At 35.5% G+C, this 23,960-nt stretch overlaps 1 protein-coding gene across 8 annotated transcripts in view; it reads left to right on the top strand.

Annotated features, from left to right (window-relative positions):
• Window positions 1-1,187: 1,187 nt before the first annotated feature.
• COPB1 (COPI coat complex subunit beta 1) overlaps window positions 1,188-23,960 on the top strand; it is a 32,434-nt gene continuing 9,661 nt past the window's right edge. For 2 of the 8 annotated variants that reach the window (XR_004351125.1, XM_032640591.1), the window contains exons 1-14: window positions 1,188-1,361; window positions 2,052-2,203; window positions 5,123-5,352; window positions 5,773-5,942; window positions 7,686-7,800; window positions 8,996-9,088; window positions 11,030-11,167; window positions 13,519-13,638; window positions 15,269-15,376; window positions 15,460-15,606; window positions 16,323-16,468; window positions 17,882-17,978; window positions 19,090-19,250; window positions 20,117-20,237. Coding sequence is in view for 7 of the 8 variants with exons in the window: in XM_032640591.1 (XP_032496482.1) it covers window positions 2,113-2,203; window positions 5,123-5,352; window positions 5,773-5,942; window positions 7,686-7,800; window positions 8,996-9,088; window positions 11,030-11,167; window positions 13,519-13,638; window positions 15,269-15,376; window positions 15,460-15,606; window positions 16,323-16,468; window positions 17,882-17,978; window positions 19,090-19,250; window positions 20,117-20,237 (1,737 nt within the window). In the remaining variant the exon portion in view is untranslated. Of the gene's footprint in view, window positions 2,204-4,831; window positions 4,993-5,122; window positions 5,353-5,772; window positions 5,943-7,685; window positions 9,089-11,029; window positions 11,168-13,518; window positions 13,639-15,268; window positions 15,377-15,459; window positions 15,607-16,322; window positions 16,469-17,881; window positions 17,979-19,089; window positions 19,251-20,116; window positions 20,238-23,960 lie in introns of all 8 variants that reach the window. The other 6 variants (XM_032640592.1, XM_032640590.1, XM_032640588.1 and 3 more) reach the window with 6 other exon arrangements.

Below are 23,960 nucleotides of genomic sequence, written 5' to 3'. Positions count from 1 at the left end.
TATATCTTGACCAGTGGTGATCATACAAATCTAAACATGGTAAAATTGCATGTGAAACTGGTAAAATCTGAATGAGGAGGAGTGAATTGTATCAATGTCAGTTTCCTGGATTTGATATTGTACTATAATTATGGAAGATTTTTTTTTTTTACCATTGGAAGAAACTAGGTGAAGATGGGATATCTGTATTGTCATTTTTACAATTATCTCACGAAAAATAGTTTTAATATAATGAATGTACAGGATTTGAGGAGCACATGGCCTTTGTGATATATTTTGGGTTCTCAAAGAATTTATTTTTTGCTTGATGGTTCCAGAAAGAAGAAATCTCAAAATAACTGGATTCTAGATAGATGAAGCACTATTTGTGTTCTATCTCCCTAATTGAGATGAGCCTGTTAATAAGGTCGGGTTCTGTCAGAGCTCTTTGTATTCACAGTATTTTGCTTAAGGTTTCTAAAAAAACTTTATTACTAATTGGCCAGAAAACCCTCTTTGGGGGAGGGGGTACGTGGAACCATTAATGGACAAAACCGCAGGTACTATGACTGATTGTAGCTGTAACAGTTAGGTCTTTGGAGACAGGTGAAATCCTTTTAAAACAGTGACTGTTAGTCTCCCTTTAAGGATTAAAAAAATTTAATCTAGGTGCTTGTAAAGGATCCTGAAAGGGACCGATACTAAATAAGGACCAGAAATCATACCAGTGCGACTGTGATGTTCAAGCAACTCCAGCCTAACTGCAGAGGCTGAGATTCAGACTACAGAGTTAAGAACTGAAATGGATCTTCATATAATCCAGTGTCTCTTATTAGAAGAACTGAAATTACTTTCTCAAATTGTATTTAGCTACTTTCCCAGTTTATTATTGGGTATGCTAGAAAAGGGATTCCAGCTCCCAGTCTAGCGTTCTTTGCCAGTGGGCCACAGAGCACTGTAAAATGTTTTTACTTTCTGTCCAAACACTTCTCCTTGGTTGTTTCCGTTTCTGGAAGAAAATACAATTTCTAAGTAGCGTTTAAATAACCTCAACTCTTAACCCAAGCTTGCAGGGGAAAACTTAAGTATGTGTTTCCCAGTTCCCTCTTTGGCCTAAAGCGGCCGAGGGCTTGAGAAGTGGAAGAGACTTGAAGTTCTTTTAGAATTAGAAAAGCTTACGACGTACTCGCAGCGCGCAGACGCAGAGCAGAGATGCGTGTCCTCTCTGAGTTGCCGTAGGGGCTAAGGTGGCTGCGGCTTAGGTCGGTTTCCCACCCCCTTCCACGTCAGCCTTGGACTTTGCTGGTCAGCCGCCGCTGCTTCGGGTTGGAGCCGGAGGACACGGTCCCGCGGTTTCCCCAGCCGCTGCGCCTTGGAGTCAGGTAGCGGGCCGCAAGCCCCTAATCTCGGAGAGTCGTCCTGGGCTGGACAGAGGCGGAGGAACGCTCTCTAGCGGGAAGCTTCGGAAGGGGAGCGACTAGGCCGCTAGCGTCCGGGCCTGGCGAAGTGGAACGCGGGACTGGAAGGCTCTGGGCGGGACGCCTCATCTCGGCCTGCGTACTGGCCGGGGGTCTTCTCCGACCCAGGGCCCCGGGGATCGCCATTTCGGGCCGGGGCTTGCTTTGCAGGAGGGAAGGGACGGGGAAGTGTCCCACGGATGAACGCATTAAAGCTCTTTAAGGTTTCAGCAGAGTATTCGTGCACGGGCTCTTTTAACTTCAGAATTTCAGATTGTGTATTATGTTTAAAAATCACTTTTATATCGCGATGGGCTGGGGGACTGTCACTGTATTGTGGGCTTTAGTTCTGCAGTACAGTATTCTGAACCCCGGGCGGGATCGTGCGGTGGGAGATAATATGCCTTAGGCCAAGGCTGACAAGTGTGTGTTTTTTAATATATCAAGATTTATATTTATGCAACATAACGTAGATTGATCCTCCTCTTCTAATACTTTAAAATTCATAAGCCAAACTGAACTAAAGACAAGAAAGATCACGATAGTTACTGGTTCTTTTTTTGTTTTTGTTTTGTCTTTTCGCTTGTGATGATATCCTTGTATTTATCTTTCTAGGTTTTTTTTGGCATCCGTTATCTTTAAATCTTGTATCGAGAGTAGGCTATAACCGGAAACCATGACGGCTGCTGAGAACGTATGCTATACGTTAATTAACGTGCCGATGGATTCAGAACCACCTTCTGAAATTAGCTTAAAAAATGATCTAGGTAAACTTTGATAATACTTTGAAAATGAAATGAAAATAAAAAGCTCATTTGCTTTTCAAGTTCCTTTATAATTAGAAATGCTTAATTTTTGTCTTAATTTTTTCTTAGGATCTCTTCAATAGAACTTTGTCTTATTAAAAATGAAAATGTGTTACCTTTAGTCCTGCAATATTGGTTTTTACAAATAAAACATCTCAGTTTAGCTTATAACATGGTGGGGTGGGGCTAAAGAAATGTAATGGTTTAGTTTTTAACTATTCTTCAAAATAATGTAATGTCTTGTTTAAATGTAGCTGACAGTTCTCTGTAGATAACAGGTTGAGAATGTGTTATTTGAATGTTTTAATTCCTTTGTGCACTTAACTTCATATTACTTAGCTTGTAAAACCAAAAGAACGTTGTTCTTTGGGTTCACTACCTGTTGAACAAGTAAGTCAACACTGAGATATATGTATATTTTTCAGAAAGATTTAAGCTTTTCATTTTTAAAGCATTTATACAAAGAAGAAAACAAAAACTATATTTCTGAATTTTAGAAGTGTATACTGTATCTCCTTTTTGTGAGTGATTCTGTCAAAAATTTTTTTTAGGTAATGCATATTCCAAGATAATGATTCTTGTTTGACTGAACTAAAAATAAGTTTAACTTAAACTGATAACTACTGTTTAAAACAGACTAGAGGGAAAATAATGCTTCAAACCTTGAGAGTATCTTTTAAAAGATAGTTTGCAGTTTGAAAGGAGATGATGTTTTACTTGCATATTCCCACCTCTTAATCAGCAGTAATGGAATACCTCCTGATTTAGGTTACTCAGTACTATGTTTCTATTGAGGTCTGTTTTTAGAGAAGGAAAAAGAAATGTTTTTTTATGGCATTTAAACTGATATCCTTAGTTTACAAAAGCCACCTGTACTATATTTCCTTTTTTTTCATGTTCATGTTAGATAGTAGAATGGAATGCAAATTAACGAATAAACTTTCAGTATAATTTAAAAGTTTTAATTTTTAAACCCCCAGAATACTTAAGTTTACTGCTGGTACAATAAACTTTATTGCTGTTTATTGCTGGAACAAAACTTGTCCTTAACTGTAAAAATACTCTTAACTACCTGCCACCTACCAAATAAATAAATAAGTAGTCTTGAATTTTTTGTATATTTTTTACTTTATCGCAAAAGAGTTGAGAAAAAGTTTAGGAGTAGTTTCCAATTTGAGTAACAAATACTTTTTGTTTGGTGAAATAGTGAGTTGCTTTAACTACCCTTTACCTTTAATCACTGGATGTGAGCCCTGATGACTATACATTCCTTGGAGTATATTTTGGTGAATTGATATTTGAAAATTTCTATGTTTTTGATAGTGTTCACACAGGAAAAGAAGTTCTGAAAATTTTGAGTACGTGGAAAGAAGCACTCTTCACCTCAGTTTGAATTGTTAGAATAAATGGAAATTGGGGTTAGGGGAACTTGAAATAAATGGTGTTGATTTTTTACAAGTTTGCTTAATAAACTTTTTAACCTTTAGTTACAAGTGGATTTTTATCCTGCTAAACTTTTTAGATTTGCTAATTCATGAAAAGTAGCCCAAAACTGGAACAAAAGAAGCCATCAGCATTATAGTGATAGGGTATTGTCTTGTGGACTTTGTGTCCTTTACACGATCAAACAGATTAGGTAAAAAAAAAATTTTTTTTTATATTCACAAAGGAAGCTTTGGGACAAAGAGAGGAAAACCTGTTTAGACTCAGTGAATACAACTTTAGCCACTTAGAACTTTGCCTAATCTGTCTTATTTTGTAGTTTTGTAGTACTGTCCTCTCTCCTGATGCTTTGTTTTTGTCATCCTCATGACTTAAAAACTGAAGGTTTGCCCAGATTGGTACTTATTCATCCTTTTACATTAGTTCATTTCTTGATTTGATATGGCACACAATTTTTTCATGTGTGGCAGGAGATGTAATACTCTGAAGCATGGAAAGATGCATGAGAAGCTAGTCTGTTTTAAACAAAAATACTGACCCTTACGGGATAAATTTGGCAGTAACCCTCACCGTGTTCTCAGTCCAAATACCTGAGGATATTCTCTATTCAACATGTTAAGATATCATACCAAGTTGGTAATAGATATATAGCTTTTGGGGGCTAGAAAAGAGCTTTTGATTTACCTAGTACGATTCTTCTGAGCCTTAAATCCTTCCTATAACTCTACCAGTTAGTCATTCACAGTCTCTTGTCTCTTTGGCGACAACAGGAACTATTCTAATAGCCACATATGTTCTAACTGTTGAAAATTTACTTCTAGTTCTCTTCTTTTCCTCTTGATTATTAAAGACTTTTATCACCCCTCTTCATCCTTCCCTCTCCCAGATTTTATTTTTATGATCTAAATAATTGTAGTAGAGTGTGCTTGTCTCATATTTCTGTCTTCAAATTTTGGATCCAAAAGATTTTTACCATAAATTCTTCAGTATGCAGTAATAACGATGTGAAATTATAGATTGTTTTGCATAACATATAGCAAATATTTTTAGGTTAAGTAACAGTAAACTAGCATTTTATCTTAAATGCATCATCCTTTATTGTAAATAATGGTTACTAATCCAGTACATTATTTGGTGCACCTGTAGATTCACGGCTTCTGCATTAACTCCATTGGTTTGGGACCAAAGATCTAATCCAGTGCCTTTATGTTATGTGTAAAGAATCATGAGGTTCAGAGATGAATGACTTGTATAAAGTGGTACAGCTTGTTTTTGTCAAAGCCAGGTGGAAAACCCTTGTCTCTTGGGTTAGTACCTTTGTTAACCATTGCCACTGATAATGTGAGAAAATGTTCTATTTTGTAATTGCTTTTAAAATTATCTGAGAAATTTTCTTTTGAAATAATTGTGCTTTTATTTTTGGAATTTTTGAATCAGAAAAAGGAGATGTGAAGTCAAAGACTGAAGCTTTGAAGAAAGTAATCATTATGATTCTAAATGGTGAAAAGCTTCCTGGACTTCTGATGACTATCATTCGCTTTGTGCTGCCTCTTCAGGATCACACCATCAAAAAATTACTTCTGGTATTTTGGGAAATTGTTCCTAAAACAACTCCAGATGGGAGACTTTTACACGAAATGATCCTTGTATGTGATGCATATAGAAAGGTAAACCAAACCATGATTATTTCCAAATACTGCTTTGATTTTTAAATAATTATAAAATTGGTGGAATGGGCTTTGTTTTAATTTTTAAAATTAAATCTTGGGTAAGATGTAGTTTGTAGATATTTGGAACTGAAGTTGTAAAAAGTTATTGTGAAAAGTTTTATTGTTACTTTTTTCAGACACTTTCCATGCATTTTATGTTATTAATAAAAAACAATGACACATAGAATATAAAACATTGATGTGATAAGTAAAACTTGCTTTAATCAACAGGAATGTGATGGAAATTGTGTAATAATCTAGGTCTTTTTCCTCAAACCTACTTTCTGACTTTTTTATTGGAAAATTTTGTATTTAAAAATTGTGGGGTTTTTGTACAATGTTGGGACTCAACATTTCATATTTAAAATTTTATATCAGGACCTTCAACATCCTAATGAATTTATTCGAGGATCTACTCTTCGTTTTCTTTGCAAATTGAAAGAGGCAGAATTGCTGGAACCTTTAATGCCAGCTATCCGTGCTTGTTTGGAGCATCGACACAGCTATGTTAGAAGAAATGCTGTTTTGGCCATCTATACTATCTATAGGTAAATAAAGGTCTTCCTTTGGCTTAGTTCTGTGAGGACTGTTCAGTCTTTCAGACTGGAAGTTCCAAAGTGGTTCCTTGCAGATTGTATGTAGCTTGCAAATATGTTTTGATTAGCCTGAACATTTTTTCTTTATTATCATTAAATTGTTAACGTTGAAAAGTTGAAAGATCTGGCAACACTGGGTCCTGGTTTCTGCATAATGACAATCTGCTGGAAGTGAATATGGCCCCCTTTAAACAGGTTGTACACTTTCCAGTTTATGGCACTACCTGTCATTCTCAATTTTAGTACTCCAGCCCAATTAATTTATTAACTTGCTTAGCCCATAGCTTTGAGATTTTGACCTTATTTTAGAATTCTCTTTTTGTGGAATGTGGGTCTTTTTACACTTAGAAGCCTTAAGGAAGGAACTTTTTTTAATAGGAAGGGTTGCAATTCTCAGCTGATTCCTGTCCTTAGAAAGCTGAAGATTTGGACTTTAAAACCCATTCTAAAAAGGCAGTTTTAAAGATTGGACTTTAAAAGAATGAGTTAGATGAGGCTGGAATGCTTGGTTTTTACAGTCACTGGTGTCAATTTATTTAGAATTAGAATGTAATTTATATAAATATCTTTGTGCTTTAATAGTTGATTGTTAAGTAATTTCACAGTTCTTTTACTGTTACATTAGATTTTGTTGTCTGTTAGGAAAAGTGGTATTCTGGTTAATAACGTAGAGTTCTTTGAAAGTTACCATACAGACTACACAAATTTCAGAATTTAAACTATAGTATACACACAAAAATTATGACATAAGACAGTTAGAAATTTGAACACTTCCTATATGATGATAGTAAGGAATTGTTACAGTTTTTAAGATATGATAATGATATTAATATTAGTTTAAAAAAGAAAGAGTCCTTAATTTTAGAGAAGCATACTGATATATTTACAGAAGAAGTGTTAACAAGGTGTGGGATTTGCTTAAGAATAATATGGGAGGAGAGGAAGTAAGTAGAGATGTAGGTGAAACAAAAATGACTATGGGGCTTCCCTGGTGGCGCAGTGGTTGAGAGTCCACCTGCCGATGCAGGGGGCGCGGATTCGTGCCCCGGTCCGGGGGGATCCCACGCGCCGCAGAGTGGCTGAGCCCGTGGGCCATGGCCACTGGGCCTGCACCTCTGCTCCGCGGCGGGGGAGGTCACAGCGGTGGGAGGCCTGCGTACCGCAAAAAAAAAAAAAAAAAATGACTATGAATTAATCATTGTTAAAGCTAGGTGACCGTTTTTATTAAGCTGGTGTTCATTGTTTTGTATACTGCAAACAGTTTAAATTTTCAAAATAGGGAGTAAGTAAATAAATACAGTGCATAATTAATAAAATTCAAGGGACTTTTTTCTCTAATAATTCTTTAATGAAGGATCTTTCAGTACCTTGAGGTTGTCTTTATGAGCATCAGCATTATATCCCTAAAGTATATGAAAGAGAATTGTTAGAGCTATTCATTTGATAGGTAGAATGTTGGATAAATCAGCTTTTTCTGTATTAACTTAGAAAACATATAATTTGATAACTTAATAGATGAAGATGTAAGCTTCTGACTCATACCCAAAATTGTCTAATTGATTTAAAGTTTTGAAAAGCAAAAAAATGGATAGTGTTATAAGGTTTGATAAAGGTTAATTTTGGTAGTGTCCAGAGAGTTACTAAAATAACAAAGTAGCTTTTATTAAATATGGATATTACCTGTTTTATTTCAAGAAATTTTGAACATCTTATACCTGATGCTCCTGAACTGATACATGATTTTCTGGTGAATGAGAAGGATGCAAGTTGCAAAAGAAATGCATTTATGATGCTTATTCATGCCGATCAGGTGAAGTACTTTTTAAAAACTACTTTTATCACTGTATTTAAATGAGAATTAAAGATATTTCAGAGGCCTAATCAAGTTTTTCGTCAATAATTTTGTTTATAGTACATGTGATTTGTATATTTTGACTTTTTTAGATTTTTTAACTTAATTTATATAAAAATAGAATTAAAAAAAATTCCTTCTGTGGAATATTGCTTAAGTATATACTCTTTTTTTTTAAAGTAAACATCAGAGAAGCATTTAATAGCAGCCACTTTACAGTTCTTCCAGACTGAAATTATTATGGCCATGTGCTGTGGCACTCTACTTTGGGGCTTTATTTTTCCTTCTTTCAGTATAGATCTAAAATTGTTTAACAGAGAAAAATAGTATGGGGTCTATCCTGAGCCATAGCTTCAAAAGAGGGTGGACTTCAATGTAGATATGTCTTTATTAGGCTTTTCAAACTTCATAAGTAAATGTCAGCTGTACATGCAGCTCCACTGATGATTAAAGTTTATTCTTCTGCTGGTTAGCAGTGACTCTGCATACCTTGGTGGGATCTAATCTCGGAATTTTTACCATCCAGTATTTATTATTAAAATATGCATGAAGACTGGAAAGCATGGAATCTATCCATTCCTCTGAAATCTAGATGCTATCATTTTATCTTTGTAAACAAGATTATAAGAAAGCTGCTTATTTGGGCCACAGTGTTTGTCGTTCTCTAGAGTTGGTTTTATTGACCTATGTTATTGCTGTTTACCTGCATGAAGGGACATAATCAGAAATAGTTCAATAAAATTTGTCGATACTTTTACTGTAGAGCTGTTGTTGAGGCCATAGTTCTCTCTATCACAGTGTTCAGTGTGTGAGAATCAATGAGATTTTTCTTTTGGGTCTCAGAAATAGGAGTAACTGCTCATAAGCAGTTGGTTTGTTTTGATTGTGTGGATACCCAGAATCATGTAATACATAATGTCTTTCTACTTGGTTTAGCTGCTAGAAAATTCAGACCCTAGATTTGTGGCCCATTTCTAGAAAATATATTTGACTTTTACATTATGTGTTAACCTTCATTTTTTTCCTTCAATTAATTTTCCTTTGCCCTCATTTCCTCATTTGTTTTAGATTTATTTGTATATATTTTTTAAAGTTCATTAAGTCCTTTTATTGAATGAGGTTGAGTTGGATAAATATATTGTTATTTTTTAAGGATCGAGCTTTGGATTACCTAAGTACTTGTATTGATCAAGTTCAGACATTTGGAGACATTCTTCAGTTGGTTATTGTTGAACTAATTTATAAGGTAAGACTAATCTATAATGGGCAAAATTAAGAGTTTGAGATAAGGTTAAGTAGTCTCTGGGATGCTGCTTAATTGCTAGGATAACATGTTTTAACAGTAGAAATATTTCATATCATGGCCTATTAAAGTCTTCCCCACCCCCTTTGTTTTATCATATTTTCCAAATATTTCCATTCTTTCTAAACCTCCATAAAGAATTCTATGAATAGTCACTGAATAGATTATGAATTAGGCTTTGAAATAAAAGTCAAGATCTTTTCTTGAATACACACCAGACTACTTTTTTTTTTTTGGCTGCACCAGGTCTTAGTTGCAGCATGTGGGATCTTTAGTTGCGGCACACGGACTTCTTAGTTGCGGCACATGGACTTCTTAGTTGCAGCATGTGGACTCTCTTAGTTGTGGCATGTGGACTCTTAGCTGTGGCATGGGGACTTCTTAGTTGCTGCATGCAGACTCTTAGTTGCGGCATGTGAACTCTTAGTTGCGGCATGCATGTGGAATCTAGTTCCCCGACCAGGGATCGAACCCTGGCCCCCTGAATTGAGAACGCGGAGTCTTACCCACTGGACCACCAGGGCAGTCCCCACACAAGACTACTTTGGAAATCTAAAAACAAACCAAAAAAAAGTCTTAAGTATTTGTTTGTTCCTGTTTGTAAAAGAGAATAGAAAGACTTTAAATATGTTAATATGACATTGTAAGCCATTGACTCACAGAAAGTTTAAAACTAGATTAGAGATTTGGATTTTAAAATGAAGTACTCTATTGGCAACATTTTAATTTGATATATCCTTCGAAAGAATTGATTTCATCTTAAACGATCTGAGAAAATAAAAGATGCAATAACATCCAGTTTTACTATTGATACCATTGGAGGCCAACAAAAATATTTGTTAGGAATGACTTTTATTGAATAGGGTGGCATGGACAGAATACCCCTAGCAGACACTCTCACTCATTACAACCTCTTTGCTTCTGCAGGAAAGAGGCCCCTTTCAACACAGGGTACCCAGTCATTTGGAACTGGCATTTAAGATGAAACCAGAACTATAAATATATAAATATAATATGTGTAATATATATAAATATAATTCATGTGTATGGTTTAGGGATACCACTGAGAGTCTCAAAAATAGGGATTCTCTGCTATCCAGTGACTTCTTTGTCTGGTAGGATCCAGGTTATAATAAGAGAGAAGAAGTTTTGAGTCATGTTGGAGTAATGGAGATTTGACTATATATTTTAGGAAAATCTAACATACTGACTTCAAAAGAGAAAAAGTAAGGAATATTTGCTTCACAGGTAAAGGTATTGAGATGCATTTAGAACGGGATAGAAAATTATAGTTGTCTTCCCAACATTGAATATGGCCCCAAATAATAAGTAGCAGTACTTGAAAAAGAGGTTATCTTTCTTGCTTTATTTAAGAATTGGTATTTTTCTTTTATCAGCTGTTGAGATTTATATAATCCATCATGTTTCCCTTTTTGACGTGACATCCAGAATAAAAATGTAGGCCCAAATTTAATACCTATTACAGTACCCATATTAATGTACTTAGTTAATGTGTTGTCCTTTCTTTGTTACTTTACATTTTCTCTTTCTATTTCACTTGTGTATAGTACGCATATCTTTAATTATGAGCCATCTAAAAATCTTTATAGAAAGAGTGGAAATATAAAGTATTATTGAATGAATAAATGGATTGAATAGCTGTAACAATTATTTGAAGTAAAACCTATTACTTTCTGAAATTACTAGTGTTGTGTCACAGCGTCTCATCTGACATTGGCCGACATCTTCAGGTGTCCTTATAAGACTATTCTTAGCTTTCAGATTAAGAAAACTAGCATCCTGTAAGCTGATATCTATTTAAAAAATCTGTTTGAAAGCAAGTGTTCCTGCAGTCAACTGAAACCTAAGTGTTTTCTTCTCCAGGTCTGTCATGCTAATCCATCAGAAAGGGCTCGTTTCATTCGCTGCATCTATAACTTACTACAGTCATCTAGCCCTGCTGTAAAATATGAAGCCGCTGGAACATTAGTGACACTCTCTAGTGCACCTACTGCAATCAAGGTACTCCTTTTTTTGGGGGGGGGTGCCAATTAGATGATAGATATGCTATCTTATCACTTATGATTTAGTGACATTGCAGTTTACTGTGTGGTTACACAGCATTACATGGCATAGAAATAACTACAAATATTAGAAAATTATTTGATTCCTTACGTAGTCTGACTTTGCTTCTTTTCTTTCTTTCTGCTTTCATATGTATATAGGGAGAGAGCAAGAGAGACAGAGAGAGAATAACAGTATTTCTGGTTTCTGGAGAATGACACTCGTATTTTAAGATCTCCACCCATACTTTAGTTACATTAAAAACTAGATCTAGGGCTTCCCTGGTGGCGCAGTGTTTGAGAGTCCGCCTGCCGATGCAGGGGACATGGGTTCGTGCCCCAGTCCGGGAAGATACCACATGCCATGGAGCGGCTGGGCCCGTGAGTCATGGCCGCTGAGCCTGCGCGTCCAGAGCCTGTGCTCCGCAACAGGAGAGGCCACAACGGTGAGAGGCCTGCATACCCGCTAAAAAAAAAAAAAAAAAAAAAAAAAAAAAACGGATCTAGGAAAATGGATACTGGATCCTAAAGGATGGACCCTAAAAAAGTTCCAGTGTATATTTTCAATAATGAAATATTTCTCTTTTTTAGTTTACTCTATCAAGACTATATGAAGAACCCCTACTATATTCATAGAATGAACTGTTCTAGAAAGCCAGATTGTATAAATAGGAGAATTTACTGCTTTCGCCACCAATACTTAAAAAATTCTTTTCACTTTTTATTTTGAAATAATTTTAGACGTAGAGAAAAGTTGCAAAACTAGGACGAAGTTCCCATTACCCTTCACCCAGCTTCCCATAATGTTCATGTCTTGCATAACAATTGTATAGTTGTCAAAACTAAGAAATTACCATTGGAACAACATTGTTAGCTAAACTATAGACTTTATTCAGATTTCACCAGTTTCTCCACTAAAGATCATTTTCTGTCCCAGGATCCAGTTTAGGATCCCATGTAGCATCTAGTTATCATGTGTTAGCGTCCTCCAGTCTGTGACAGTTCCTCAGCCCTTCCCTGTTTTTCATGACATTGACACTTTTGAAGAGTACTGGGTCAGTTTGTTTGTAAAATATCCCTTAATTTTGGTTTGTCTGGTGTTTTTTCCTAATCAGATTAAGGTTATGCATTTGGGCGAGGGGGAAATACCACAGAAGTGATGCACCATTCTCAGTGTATCATATCTAGGAGTATATGATGCTGATACATCGTCTTACTGGTGATGTTAACCTTGATCGTTTGGTTAAGGTGGTGTCTGCCAGATTTCTCCACTGTTGAGTTATGATTTTTCCTTTTGTAATCAATCAATATCTTGAGAAGATACTTTGAAACTGTACAAATATCCTATTTCTCCTCTGACTTACACCGACTAATTTTAGCACCTATCAGTGAATCTTTTCTACAACAGTTACTACTATGATATTCTAATGGTGATTTTCTGTTACCCTTATTCTACACGTATTATTTGGAGTTCTTCCGCAAGGAGGAGCTGTCCCTTCTCCTTCATCCTTTCTTCCCTCCCTCCCTCTCTCCTTTCCTTCTTTCTTTCTTTATATCAATATGGATATTTTATTCTGTGGATTATAATCCAATATTATTATTTATTTTGTTGATCAAATTGTTCTAGCTTTGGTCATTGGGAGATCTTTCAGGTTTGCTCCTTTGTCCTTTGCTTTTAATGACTCAGGGCCATCTTTATATACTTGAGTTTTCTGTACCATAATGCAGGTGTGTTAGAGTTTGCACCTAAACTAAAAGATGCTCAATAGCTAAACTATTTGGGATTCTCTGTCAGCTTTTTTCTCCCTTGTTCCTTTGGTTCAGCCCTTAATTTTTGGGGGGGCCTCTTACTGCTGTGGCCTCTCCCGTTGCGGAGCACAGGCTCCGGACATGCAGGCTCAGTGGCCATGGCTCACGGGCCCAGCCACTCCACGGCATGTGGGATCTTCTCAGACCGGGGCACGAACCCATGTCCCCTGCATCGGCAGGCGGACTCCCAACCACTGCGCCACCAGGGAAGCCCAGCCCTTAATTTTTGCCTGTTAACAAGTGTTTCTGCCTGTAACAGCCCCTTTTCATCCTTTTAATTTGTGATGCTTCTGATTTTTTGTAACCTTGAAAACAATAATGAAATTTGTTAGAACTTAGGAAATAGAGGGACACATTCCTCTGGGAAAAATGCATAAACTTTTAGTGCAGTAATGGTAAATGTATTTTGGTTTCTTGGAGGCTTTATTTGTTTCTTATTTTCAGATTCTGTGTTTAAGGTAGGTGAATGTGTTCTTAAAATATATTTCTCTTTTCATATAGGCTGCTGCTCAGTGTTACATTGACTTAATTATTAAGGAGAGTGACAACAATGTAAAGCTCATAGTTCTGGATCGATTGATAGAACTGAAAGAACATCCTGCTCATGAACGAGTACTACAGGTAGGTGTTTTCTAAAAGAGAGAAATCCTCAATAAAATCTTTTTACAAATTGAGATAATTCCTAAGACTTACTGTCTTGGTTAGCTTACATGCCTGGAGACTGGGCAGTTTAAATTTTGGTCAACTAAGGTGTAACTCTTGAAGCACCATAGCCTTTTGGGATATTGTCTTTGTTATAAAAAAACATTTCTAACATGAATTAATATGTTACCTTTTATCTTTTCTATTTGTACTGCACTTGGTGTTCTTAGCAGTAGAGATATATTTGTTTTAATTTTAATATAATTTACATTTCTTGGAAAATAATTATACCAACTGAGAATAAAGATGATTAGATTCTAGAAAATTATCAGCATACCTATTTAATCTGTGAGAATGGTTGTTACAAAAATAAAGCCCCATGGTACAAATAGAGCTAAATTCAATGATGATCCTGGATCAGAATAACAACAAAAAATTTGCTATAAAGGACATTATTGGGACAGTTGGAGAAATGTGAATATAGACTCTATTATTTAATAGTATTGTGATCAATGTTAAGTTCTCTGAATTTGAGAATTTTACGGTGGTTATATAAGAAATTTTTCTTGAGTATACACTAAAACATTTAGGAGTAGAGAGAGTATGACAAAGCAAATGTAATAAGATATTAACAACTGGCAGATGTAAGTGAAGGTTATACAGTTAATTCATTCTTAAAATTTATAGAACATTTTTATCAGAGAAATTTTTAAAAATAGAAAGTTTTAAAGAAGTAAAATATTTTGTTTTGCTATATTTAAAAATACTTACTTGCTATAGATTTTTAAGTATGCTTCTTTAAAATATTAGTTTCCTGCAGAGCCAAAATAACATTATCACACTTAACAAAATTGTTAATAATTTCTTAATATTATCCAGTTTTCCCAGATGTCCCTAAAACGCCCTTTAGTTTTGTTTTTCCAGTTCATGACCAAACATCACATCTGGTTGTGATGTATGTGGTTGTGATGTATGGTTCCTTAAGTCTCTTAATTTGAGCAGTATCGTTTTTTCGTGACACTGACTTGTTCAAGAGACCAGACCAAGTGTCTGGACTCCTTCTGGATGTGTCTGGTTACTTTCTTTGTGTCATTTAGCTTGTTCCTCTTGACTTTTGTATTTCCTATAAACTGTAAGTTTGAGCTAAAGCTTGATAGGGCTTCCCTGGTGGCGCAGTGGTTGAGAGTCCACCTGCCGATGCAGGGGACGTGGGTTCGTGCCCCGGTCCGGGAAGATCCCACATGCCGCGGAACGGCTAGGCCCGTGAGCCATGGCTGCTGAGCCTGCGCGTCCGGAGCCTGTGCTCCGCAACGGGAGAGGCTACAACAGTGAAAGGCCCGTGTAGCGCAAAAAAAAAAAAAAAAAAAAAAAACTTGATAGAGTCATGAGTAAACATTTTCAATGTGAATGCATCACATGTGATATTATATACTTCATATTGCCTTATATCAGGCAACTCAAATTACCTGGTTTTTCCACCAGTAGTAATTTTATTATAGATCAAAGAATTAAGGTCATGAGGGACAGAATCCTTTATTCTACAGTTAGGATTTTCTTCTTGTGACTAGAAATACTGGTGTTAATTCTGGATTTTTTTGTTCTTTTTCAGGATCTGGTTATGGACATCCTAAGAGTACTGAGCACACCAGACTTAGAAGTACGCAAGAAAACTCTGCAGTTAGCACTGGATCTTGTCTCCTCTAGGAATGTCGAAGAGGTAAAACAAAACTTTGACAGCACTTTGTAAGCTGTCAAGCCAAACATGATGTCATTCTCACTTATTTTTACTTTGTTCTATAGCTGGTTATTGTCCTTAAGAAGGAAGTGATTAAAACAAATAATGTGTCAGAGCATGAAGATACTGACAAATACAGACAACTCCTTGTGCGAACATTGCATTCCTGTTCTGTCCGATTTCCAGATATGGCTGCAAATGTTATTCCTGTGGTATGTAATTCCAATGATCTTAACTTTGAAATTCTCTAAAAATAAAAGTTAAATTCTAGTTATTTAACAGTTAAACTCTGGAAATCTCAACTGTCTGTACTCACTAAATCTCATGGTCAGAAGGGATCTTTATGTTTACTATTAAGCTCAAAAGGATAAGGACTCTGACTTCTTTCTCTTACATCTTCACCAAAAAAAATAAACAAACAAAAAAAAATAGTGACAAAAATACTTCCACATATTATTGCAATTAATGTTTGTTACAGTTCCCTAAAGTAAAATTATTCTTTGTGTGTAGATTATTCAGTGGGATTTTACCTCTTAAAGTTGAAGGATTTAATTAGAGGAAAAATTAACATACCCAGAATATTCTGTTTTCTGTCATTGTCAGATAAATTAGGTATGTTATTGGAATTTGGAATTTTGACTTCGAGCTCTGAATTTTCTCTAAAATGATTTTTTACTTTTAGTTACAACTTAGATGTGTCCAGTTATTTTGACTTGTGGATTTCCAGCTTCTGTTTTATCATGTGTTTTGTAATAAACTGAAAAGCCATCATGACTTTGTTTACATAATGGTGCTTGTCTCTCAACTTACGTTTTGTTGTGTATTTGAAAAGTATTATTTATATTCTTTGTAAACTTAATTTACTTATTAAACCTTAGATAATTTTCTTTCTGAAAACATGTAATCGTTATCCATTTTTTTCTTTTAGTTAATGGAATTTCTCAGTGACAGTAATGAAGCAGCAGCTGCTGATGTCTTGGAGTTTGTTCGTGAAGCCATTCAGCGCTTTGATAACCTGAGAATGCTTATTGTTGAGAAGATGCTTGAAGTCTTTCATGCTATCAAATCTGTCAAGTAGGTTTAAAATCTGTTTAAATGTAAAGTCAAATAAGCATTTTACCAATTTCTGTTTTTTTGGGTTTTTTTGCGGTACGCAGGTCTCTCACTGTTGTGGCCTCTCCCGTTGCGGAGCACAGGCTCCAGACACGCAGGCCCAGCGGCCATGGCTCACGGGCCCAGCCGCTCCGCGGCATGTGGGATCTTCCTGGACCGGGGCATGAACCCGCGTCCCCTGCATCAGCAGGTGGACTCTCAACCACTGCGCTACCAGGGAAGCCCCCAACTTCTGTTTTTAAGGGTTAATTGATAGACAATATAGGGAAAGAGAGGTGTCTCAACACAGTCAAAACAAAATAAATGTCAGAAACATGTCACCCCTACTCTCACCCTTAGTTAACCCAAAATCTATGCACAAAATAAAATTTTTGGCCCATGTGATGTAGGTAGGTTTCTCTATTCTCATTTCCTCTAAAACATTGTAAATCCTGAAGTGACTAAGGAACATATTCTTAAAAGGTATCATTTTGGGGATACCATTATTATTTATATCCCCCCTTTAGCATTTACTGAAGTGAAGGATTGAAAATACAACCTAAGTCTGAATTGTTTCCTTTCAGGTAGCCTTTGCTAATGAGAAAGGACGTTGCATCCAAATTTTGCTTCATGTAAATCATCTCATAGACTGTAGTAGACTTGCATTATATCTGCCTGTATAGAAAAGAAGGGACTACAAAATTGGTTTTATGATATGAAGATGTATTGATATTTATGGAAGTGAGAAAGATTTGCTTCCTTTCTGGGAAAAAAAAAAACAACATATCAAAGTTTAGCTTTTGGCAGCCATAATCTCTTAGAGCTTCAGTTTCTAGAATTTTTTTGAATAAATTTAATGAAAATCTTAGGGAAAAGATGACTGAAGACTTTATTCAGTTTAACATTTTTTAATTAGAAAATTGTTGCTTTCTTTATGTTTTTGGTCTTCTTGTTATGATCCTCTGCATTCCTTCCTTTTTCATTGTTCTTTTCAGCCTCCTGCCTCTTCAGTGAATTACTTTTTATATTAAAATAATACATTTTTTGTAGTGATAAGTTATAAAATCAAATTTACCTTAAATTTGGTCCTAAATGGAAGATAACACGTTTCTGGGAAACATTTTGGTATTTTATTTTTACTACTAGGTTTACCAGTTGTAGAATGTTCCTAAAAATGATGGATAAGACGCTTACTTTCCTTTTAATCCTTGTGATTTCAAGAGAGAATCAAAAAAACGTAGTGTCTTTGTTATATTCTTCCTTAATATTTCATCCATAGTCCCTCACAACTGCAGAATATTGTTTTCTTGCTTAAGCTTAAATTCACAAAGAAAGATCACTGCTTCAAGATTTGTTGGCAGAATCAGTGTTTCAGAACTTGTATTCTTGCTATAGGATTTACCGAGGAGCATTATGGATCCTGGGAGAATACTGTAGTACCAAGGAAGACATTCAGAGTGTGATGACTGAGGTCCGCAGGTCCCTTGGGGAGGTATGTTTTACTTTTAGTAAATTCTACTTCATATGGTGATTTTTTACTTTAGTAAACTGACTTTTATGTGGTGATTTGCTTTTGTGTTTTTATTTAGTAGTGCTTGGGCTAAAGAACACTGAAAAAATTTTAATTACACAGATAATTAAGGCTTTGGGCAATGGGAAATTAGGAGAGTTGCCCTCCCCTACATTGAGCCATAACACCTGTTCTTTCATCTGTATTATTTACCCTTCTGGATAAGATTTTATTTGAACAAAAGGTTCTGTGTTTTAAAAAAAGAAAAAGACTTGTAAAACTCTGCTTAATCCTCTGTGTAATGAAAAAAGAATGCATACATTATAAGAACGGGGCTGACTTTAGAATATGTATTTATGTACTAAAACTGGCAGTATTTCCTCATCCAAACAACCATATGGTAGAATAGAAAGAACAGTGCTTGTTAGGAGCCTGGATTCCAGTCTTTCTTCTGCCAGTAATTAGCTCTGGGTCTTTGGATATAAGTCCCTAAACCTGACTGGACATCAGGTTTTTCATCTATATAATAAAGGAGTCGATAGATAATGATTGAAGACTCTTAGAGCTCTTAAGTTAGATGATAGACTGGTGTTGAGAAATAAATACAAAGTATCCATTTGGTTTAAAGAGGAAGTTGATGAAGTTATTATGTACAAATAAGTTAGATTTATTTCATTTTATGGAAGGATGGGTGCTGGTTTTGGTTAGTATTTCAAGGGAAGGGATGGAGAAGAAGAATAAGGCTTAGTGAGTATCTCCTTTGTCTTATAGTCAGTGTCCTAAGCATTTTCCTATTAAGTAACTTGTGTGGAAGGGATTAAGATTTCCATTTAACAGATTAGGAAACTGAGGCTCAAAGTGGTTTAATTAATTTTCCCAGAACCATACAACTAAAAGTGGCATCCAACTCCAAAGCCCCTGTTCTCACTACATCACCCTGGGAAGGAATGAAAACTGAAAGCAGAGTCCCAAGTTCCAAAAATCCCATTGTGGGAATAGTTCTGTAAAGAACTGTAGAAATGATTGAATATTTAAATATGTTTTGCTTGCTACTGATATTATTACTAAATTGATGTTTCCAATTGATTTTTAGATCCCAATTGTAGAGTCAGAAATTAAAAAAGAAGCTGGTGAATTAAAACCTGAAGAAGAAATAACTGTGGGGCCAGTTCAGAAGTTGGTAACTGAAATGGGCACCTATGCAACACAGAGTGCCCTTAGCAGTTCCAGACCCACCAAGAAAGAGGAAGAAAGGTAATTTGTGGCACCTGTGCCCTGCCAGCTACACCTCTATGATTACTCCCGTGTCTAAAACAGTCAAATTATTTCTTTTTCTTATAATTGATAGTTTCCTCTTTTGACCCAAATGGAAATTTTTGCCATATAAGATACTTGAAAGGAGAATGATGTTTTACGTTCTTTCCCCCAGAAATTGTGTTAATAGTTTTAATCCTCTGCTCCTTATAACTGTTCTCATTGAAATAACTGTGTTCTGTTTAGACTAAAATTATTTTACTCATGTAGAAAATGCTAAGTGGAGGTAACTGATGATATTTGAGTTTTGTTGCCTTTTTGCATTTGGAAAACATATTTTGAAGATTTTCCACTTCTAATTGATGGAATAAAATTTTGATGTTTTCCTCCTTATTTTGTTCTCAATTTTATAGTGAAGTTGATGAAAATTTGCCTAAAATTTTAATGGCTACTATGTACTAGGCATTGGGTTAAATAAAGTGTTTGTGTCATATAGTCTTTGACAGTATCCTGTTGATTAGCCATATTTTATAGAGGAATTTGAGGCTTAGAGAGGTTTGCAACTTACCCAGAGGGACATAATAAATAAGTAGATAAGCTGGGGTTTTAATGTAGCTTATTGGTTTCAGTATATGCACCTTTAACCATTTTCTCTTTCCCTATTCATTTAGCTCTTTTATCATTTGAAGATAAGTGTTAAAGCCATGTGATTTTTTCTTTTTCCTTTTTCATTCTGAGAGCTAAAGAGGGAACCATAATTGAGATCCCTATCACTGAAGGGTGGCACTGAGAGTATTCAGTAGGCTTCCTTGAGTCCTTGATGGCTGAGAAGTTGGTGGCTTTCACTTTCCCTGATTGCTTTGCAGACCTCCCCTGCGAGGATTCCTTCTGGATGGAGATTTCTTTGTGGCTGCCTCGCTTGCCACAACTCTGACCAAGGTTGCCTTGCGCTATGTAGCTTTGGTTCAGGAGAAGAAAAAGCAAAATGTAAGTTCATTTATCCTACATTTACCCAACAAATGAATCTTGAGAGCTTATGCTCTAGTTGGGGAAATGGACAAAGTGATATAGCATAACACGTATACAACCTAATGACTGTAAAATTGACAAAGTAATGTAATAACAATAGCGCGTGATTAGTCCAGTGGAAGTGATACAAGGGTTTATGAGGTTATTTCTGCTTGCTGGGATTAGTCAGGGCCCAGTGAAGGAAATGTCTCTCCCTCCAGCATCTTCATCCTGTCAGTTACTGTCTGTTTTATCCTAGAAGTGCCTCTTAAATGTATTCCTGTTTCTACAGTACATACCTTCATTGTAGCGTCTGACCATTCTGACTGTATGTTAATTTACAATAATGTACTTTCATTCCACCCAACCCCTACTACCATCCTTTGTGTCATTGTCCTATATTTTATTTCTACATGTCATGTTATCCACCCTGTGATGTACTGTTGTTATTTTTGCTTTAAATAGTCAGTTGTCTTTTTAGTATATATTCACCATTTCTTTCCCATTTCTTATTTATCTAGTGTCCAGACTCAGGTAGGGAAGGGGGCATACTTAGCAAGTTGTAAGAAGTTGAGAGTTGAGAACAGGACAAAGTTCACGTACCTTCCTGGGTGGGTTTTTGTTTTTGTTTTTTCATATTTTTCTTCATGGTAAAATGTACATAACATAAAATTTGCCAGTTTAACTGTTCTTAAATGTACAGTTCAGTGTCATTAAGTATATTCAAATTGTTGTGCAGCCATTATCACTGTCCCTCTCCAGAACTTTTTCATCATCCCAAACTGAAACGACCCAGCAAACAGTAACTCCCCATACTCCCTCCCCTAGCCCCTGGCAACCACCATTCTACTCCTCTCCCTCTATAAATTTGCCTATTCTACATACCTAATATAAATGGAATCATACAATATTTGTCCTTCTGTGACAGGCTTATTTCATTTAGCATGTCTTCAAGGTTCATTTGTATGGAAGCATTGTCAGAATTTCTTTCCTTTTTAAGGCTATATAATATTTTGCTGTTTCTGTATATCCATTCATCCATTATAAATGGTCAATTTTCTTCCAAGTATTTTTTTTAATGAGAAAAAAGTTATATTTGCCCACATATTTACCACTTATGGTGCTTTTCATTCCTTTGTATAAATGCAGATTTCTATCTGATATTTTCTTTCTGCCTAAAGAACTTGATTATTTTTATAATGTAGGTCTGCTGCTGATGAATTCTCTCAGCTTACATTTGCCTGAAAAAAATCTTTACTTTGCTTTCATTAAAAAAAAAAATCTCTGTGGTAGAATTGTGAACGTTTTTATTTTTGTTCATATCTTTTTTCACATTGCTAAAATAATGAGTGAGGTATTAAAAACTAATGAGAAAAAAATCACTCATGGTTAGAGCACTGAAGTACAAATCTTGTTAATATTGTGCTGGCGATAGATAGAAACATCAAAAGATGGAATTACATTACCAGATATAGTAACAAAAATCTTTCCTTCCTCAGAAAGAGTTCATTATGGCTTTTAATAATGATCACTTTTTCCCCTAGTAGTGATCATTTTGTGTTTTACAATACTGCAGTTTCACTTAACTTTATAACATTTTCCCATGTTATTCTAAACCCTTCCTAATCATAATAATATTTAATAGCTGCATAATAGTCCATTAGATTCTTTCATTTACTCAAACCTCCATATAATTAGACATTTTCTTTTTAGATTAGGGACTTTCAAAGGATTTTTTTTTTAATTTCCATCTTATAGATTTCCTTATAAATGAGGTTTAGAGGGTCGGGTAAAATTACAAGATGTATTATCTCTTTTTTATTGACTAATTTTATTTATGGGCAGTAATTTACTTTGTAACTCTCTGTGGGCCATTATTTATTTATTCAGGTCTTGTCTGTTCTTTAAATTATGCTTTTTAAAAATCTCCAGCATTTTATGTCTCAGTTCTGCAAGTTGGGAGACCATTTGCTGATACCTGCTTAAGAGAACTGGATTTCTGGTAACATACCTGGTTCAGCAAGTTTGTGACCTTTGATACGAGGCAGAAGGAAGTTTGGTTGTTTATCACCATACCGGCTCTCCTTCATTTATGCCTTTTCCGACACTCTTCATTTTTTCATGTAGATCTGACTTTCTCTCTGGTATCATATACCTTCTGCCTAAAGATTTTGCTTTAACTTTTCTTGTAGTGCAGGTCTGTTGGCAGTTAATTCTTTTGGTTTTTGTTTGTCTGAAAAAGTCCTTCTCCTTCATTTTTGAAAGATATCTTTGCAGATGTAGCATTCTGGGTTGACAGTTTTTTTCTTTTAGTACTGTAGAGATGTTGCTTCATTGTCTTCTGGCTTTCCGTACTATCAAGATGTAGCTCCTGTGTCTCTGTGTGGAATGTGTCCCGTTTTCTTCTGGCTTGTTTTAGATTTTCTCCTTATCACTATAATTTCAAGTTTCAGTAATTTGATTAGGATATGCTTTGGTGTGGTTTTCTTGTTTGCTTTTGGTTCATTGAGCTTCTTGGATATGTGGTTTTGTAGTTTTCATCAAATTCAGGAATTTTTTGGCCGTTATTTCTTTAGCTACTTTTTTCTGTCCCCCTCCTCTTTCCCCTCCTTCTGGAGACAATATCTAGGCTCAAAGGATTATCACACTTACTCTTCTGAGGTTCTTTCCCAGGCTTCTGGTAGTTTTTTCACGTATGTATGCTGATCAATACTCAGCCAAAGACATTTTGACAAAGATATAAAGCATGTGTCAGGATAATGCTACATGAGACTAAAAAAGTAAGTCGAATTCACTGGTGGAAGACCTTGAATAGCAGGCTGAGTGATAGGGACTTCAACATGAAGGCTGTAGGAAATCATTGAAGGTATTTGCATGTGGAGTGAAATGATTGGTGCCCAATAAAGATTAAGATAGTAGGTAACCACACTTAGCATCACCAGTAACAGGACAACCTGACATTATGTGCCTCCTAATGCAATACAATAAGATAATGCAAAACATTACCTATCTTGTACTCTAACTAAAAGTGGAGAACATTCTGTAGAACAGCTAGCCTGGGCTCTTTAAAAGAAATCATTGTGATGGAAAACAACACAGAAAACCAGGGGACTGGTCTAGGTTAAAAGGGGCTAAGAAGAATAATAGTCAAATAAAGTGCATGAAACTGGTCCTGGGTTAAAAAAAAAAAACATTTTGTGACAATTAGGAAGATTTAGTTCAGTTTGGGGTGTAGTAGATATATTTTGGAACTGTTACATTTCTTAAGTGAGATGATGATATTATGATTATAAAGGAAACTGTCCTGGTCCTTAAGAGATGTATGCTAAACATTTATGAATTAAAGATTCTTACTTTCATATGTTAAGCCAAAAAAATAAGTGTACCTATATAGGTAGAGTAAGAAAGCAATTATAGCAGAATATTAACAATCCGTGAAGTGTATCATTCTTTTAACTTTCCGTAGTTGGAAAGATAAAAGATAGCATTGGCCTGTGAGGGGTTAGAGTAAGAGAAAATAGTTTAAAAACCACTTCTGTCTATCAGTTAAGGGTTAATGAAGATTTTAGAGGGTGGCAGTTAGAATAGAAAGGAGGGAAAAGGGTGCAAAAAAAAGGGAGATAAAATCTAAAATATTTGAAATCTTATTCAGGTGAAGTGAAAATTAGGTTTATTTCTTGGATTGTGAGTTATAATAAAGTG

The sequence above is a fragment of the Phocoena sinus genome, chromosome 8 (assembly GCF_008692025.1).
Source record: "Phocoena sinus isolate mPhoSin1 chromosome 8, mPhoSin1.pri, whole genome shotgun sequence".
Taxonomy (NCBI): domain Eukaryota; kingdom Metazoa; phylum Chordata; class Mammalia; order Artiodactyla; family Phocoenidae; genus Phocoena; species Phocoena sinus.
This window is presented reverse-complemented; position numbering and strand designations above follow the sequence as displayed.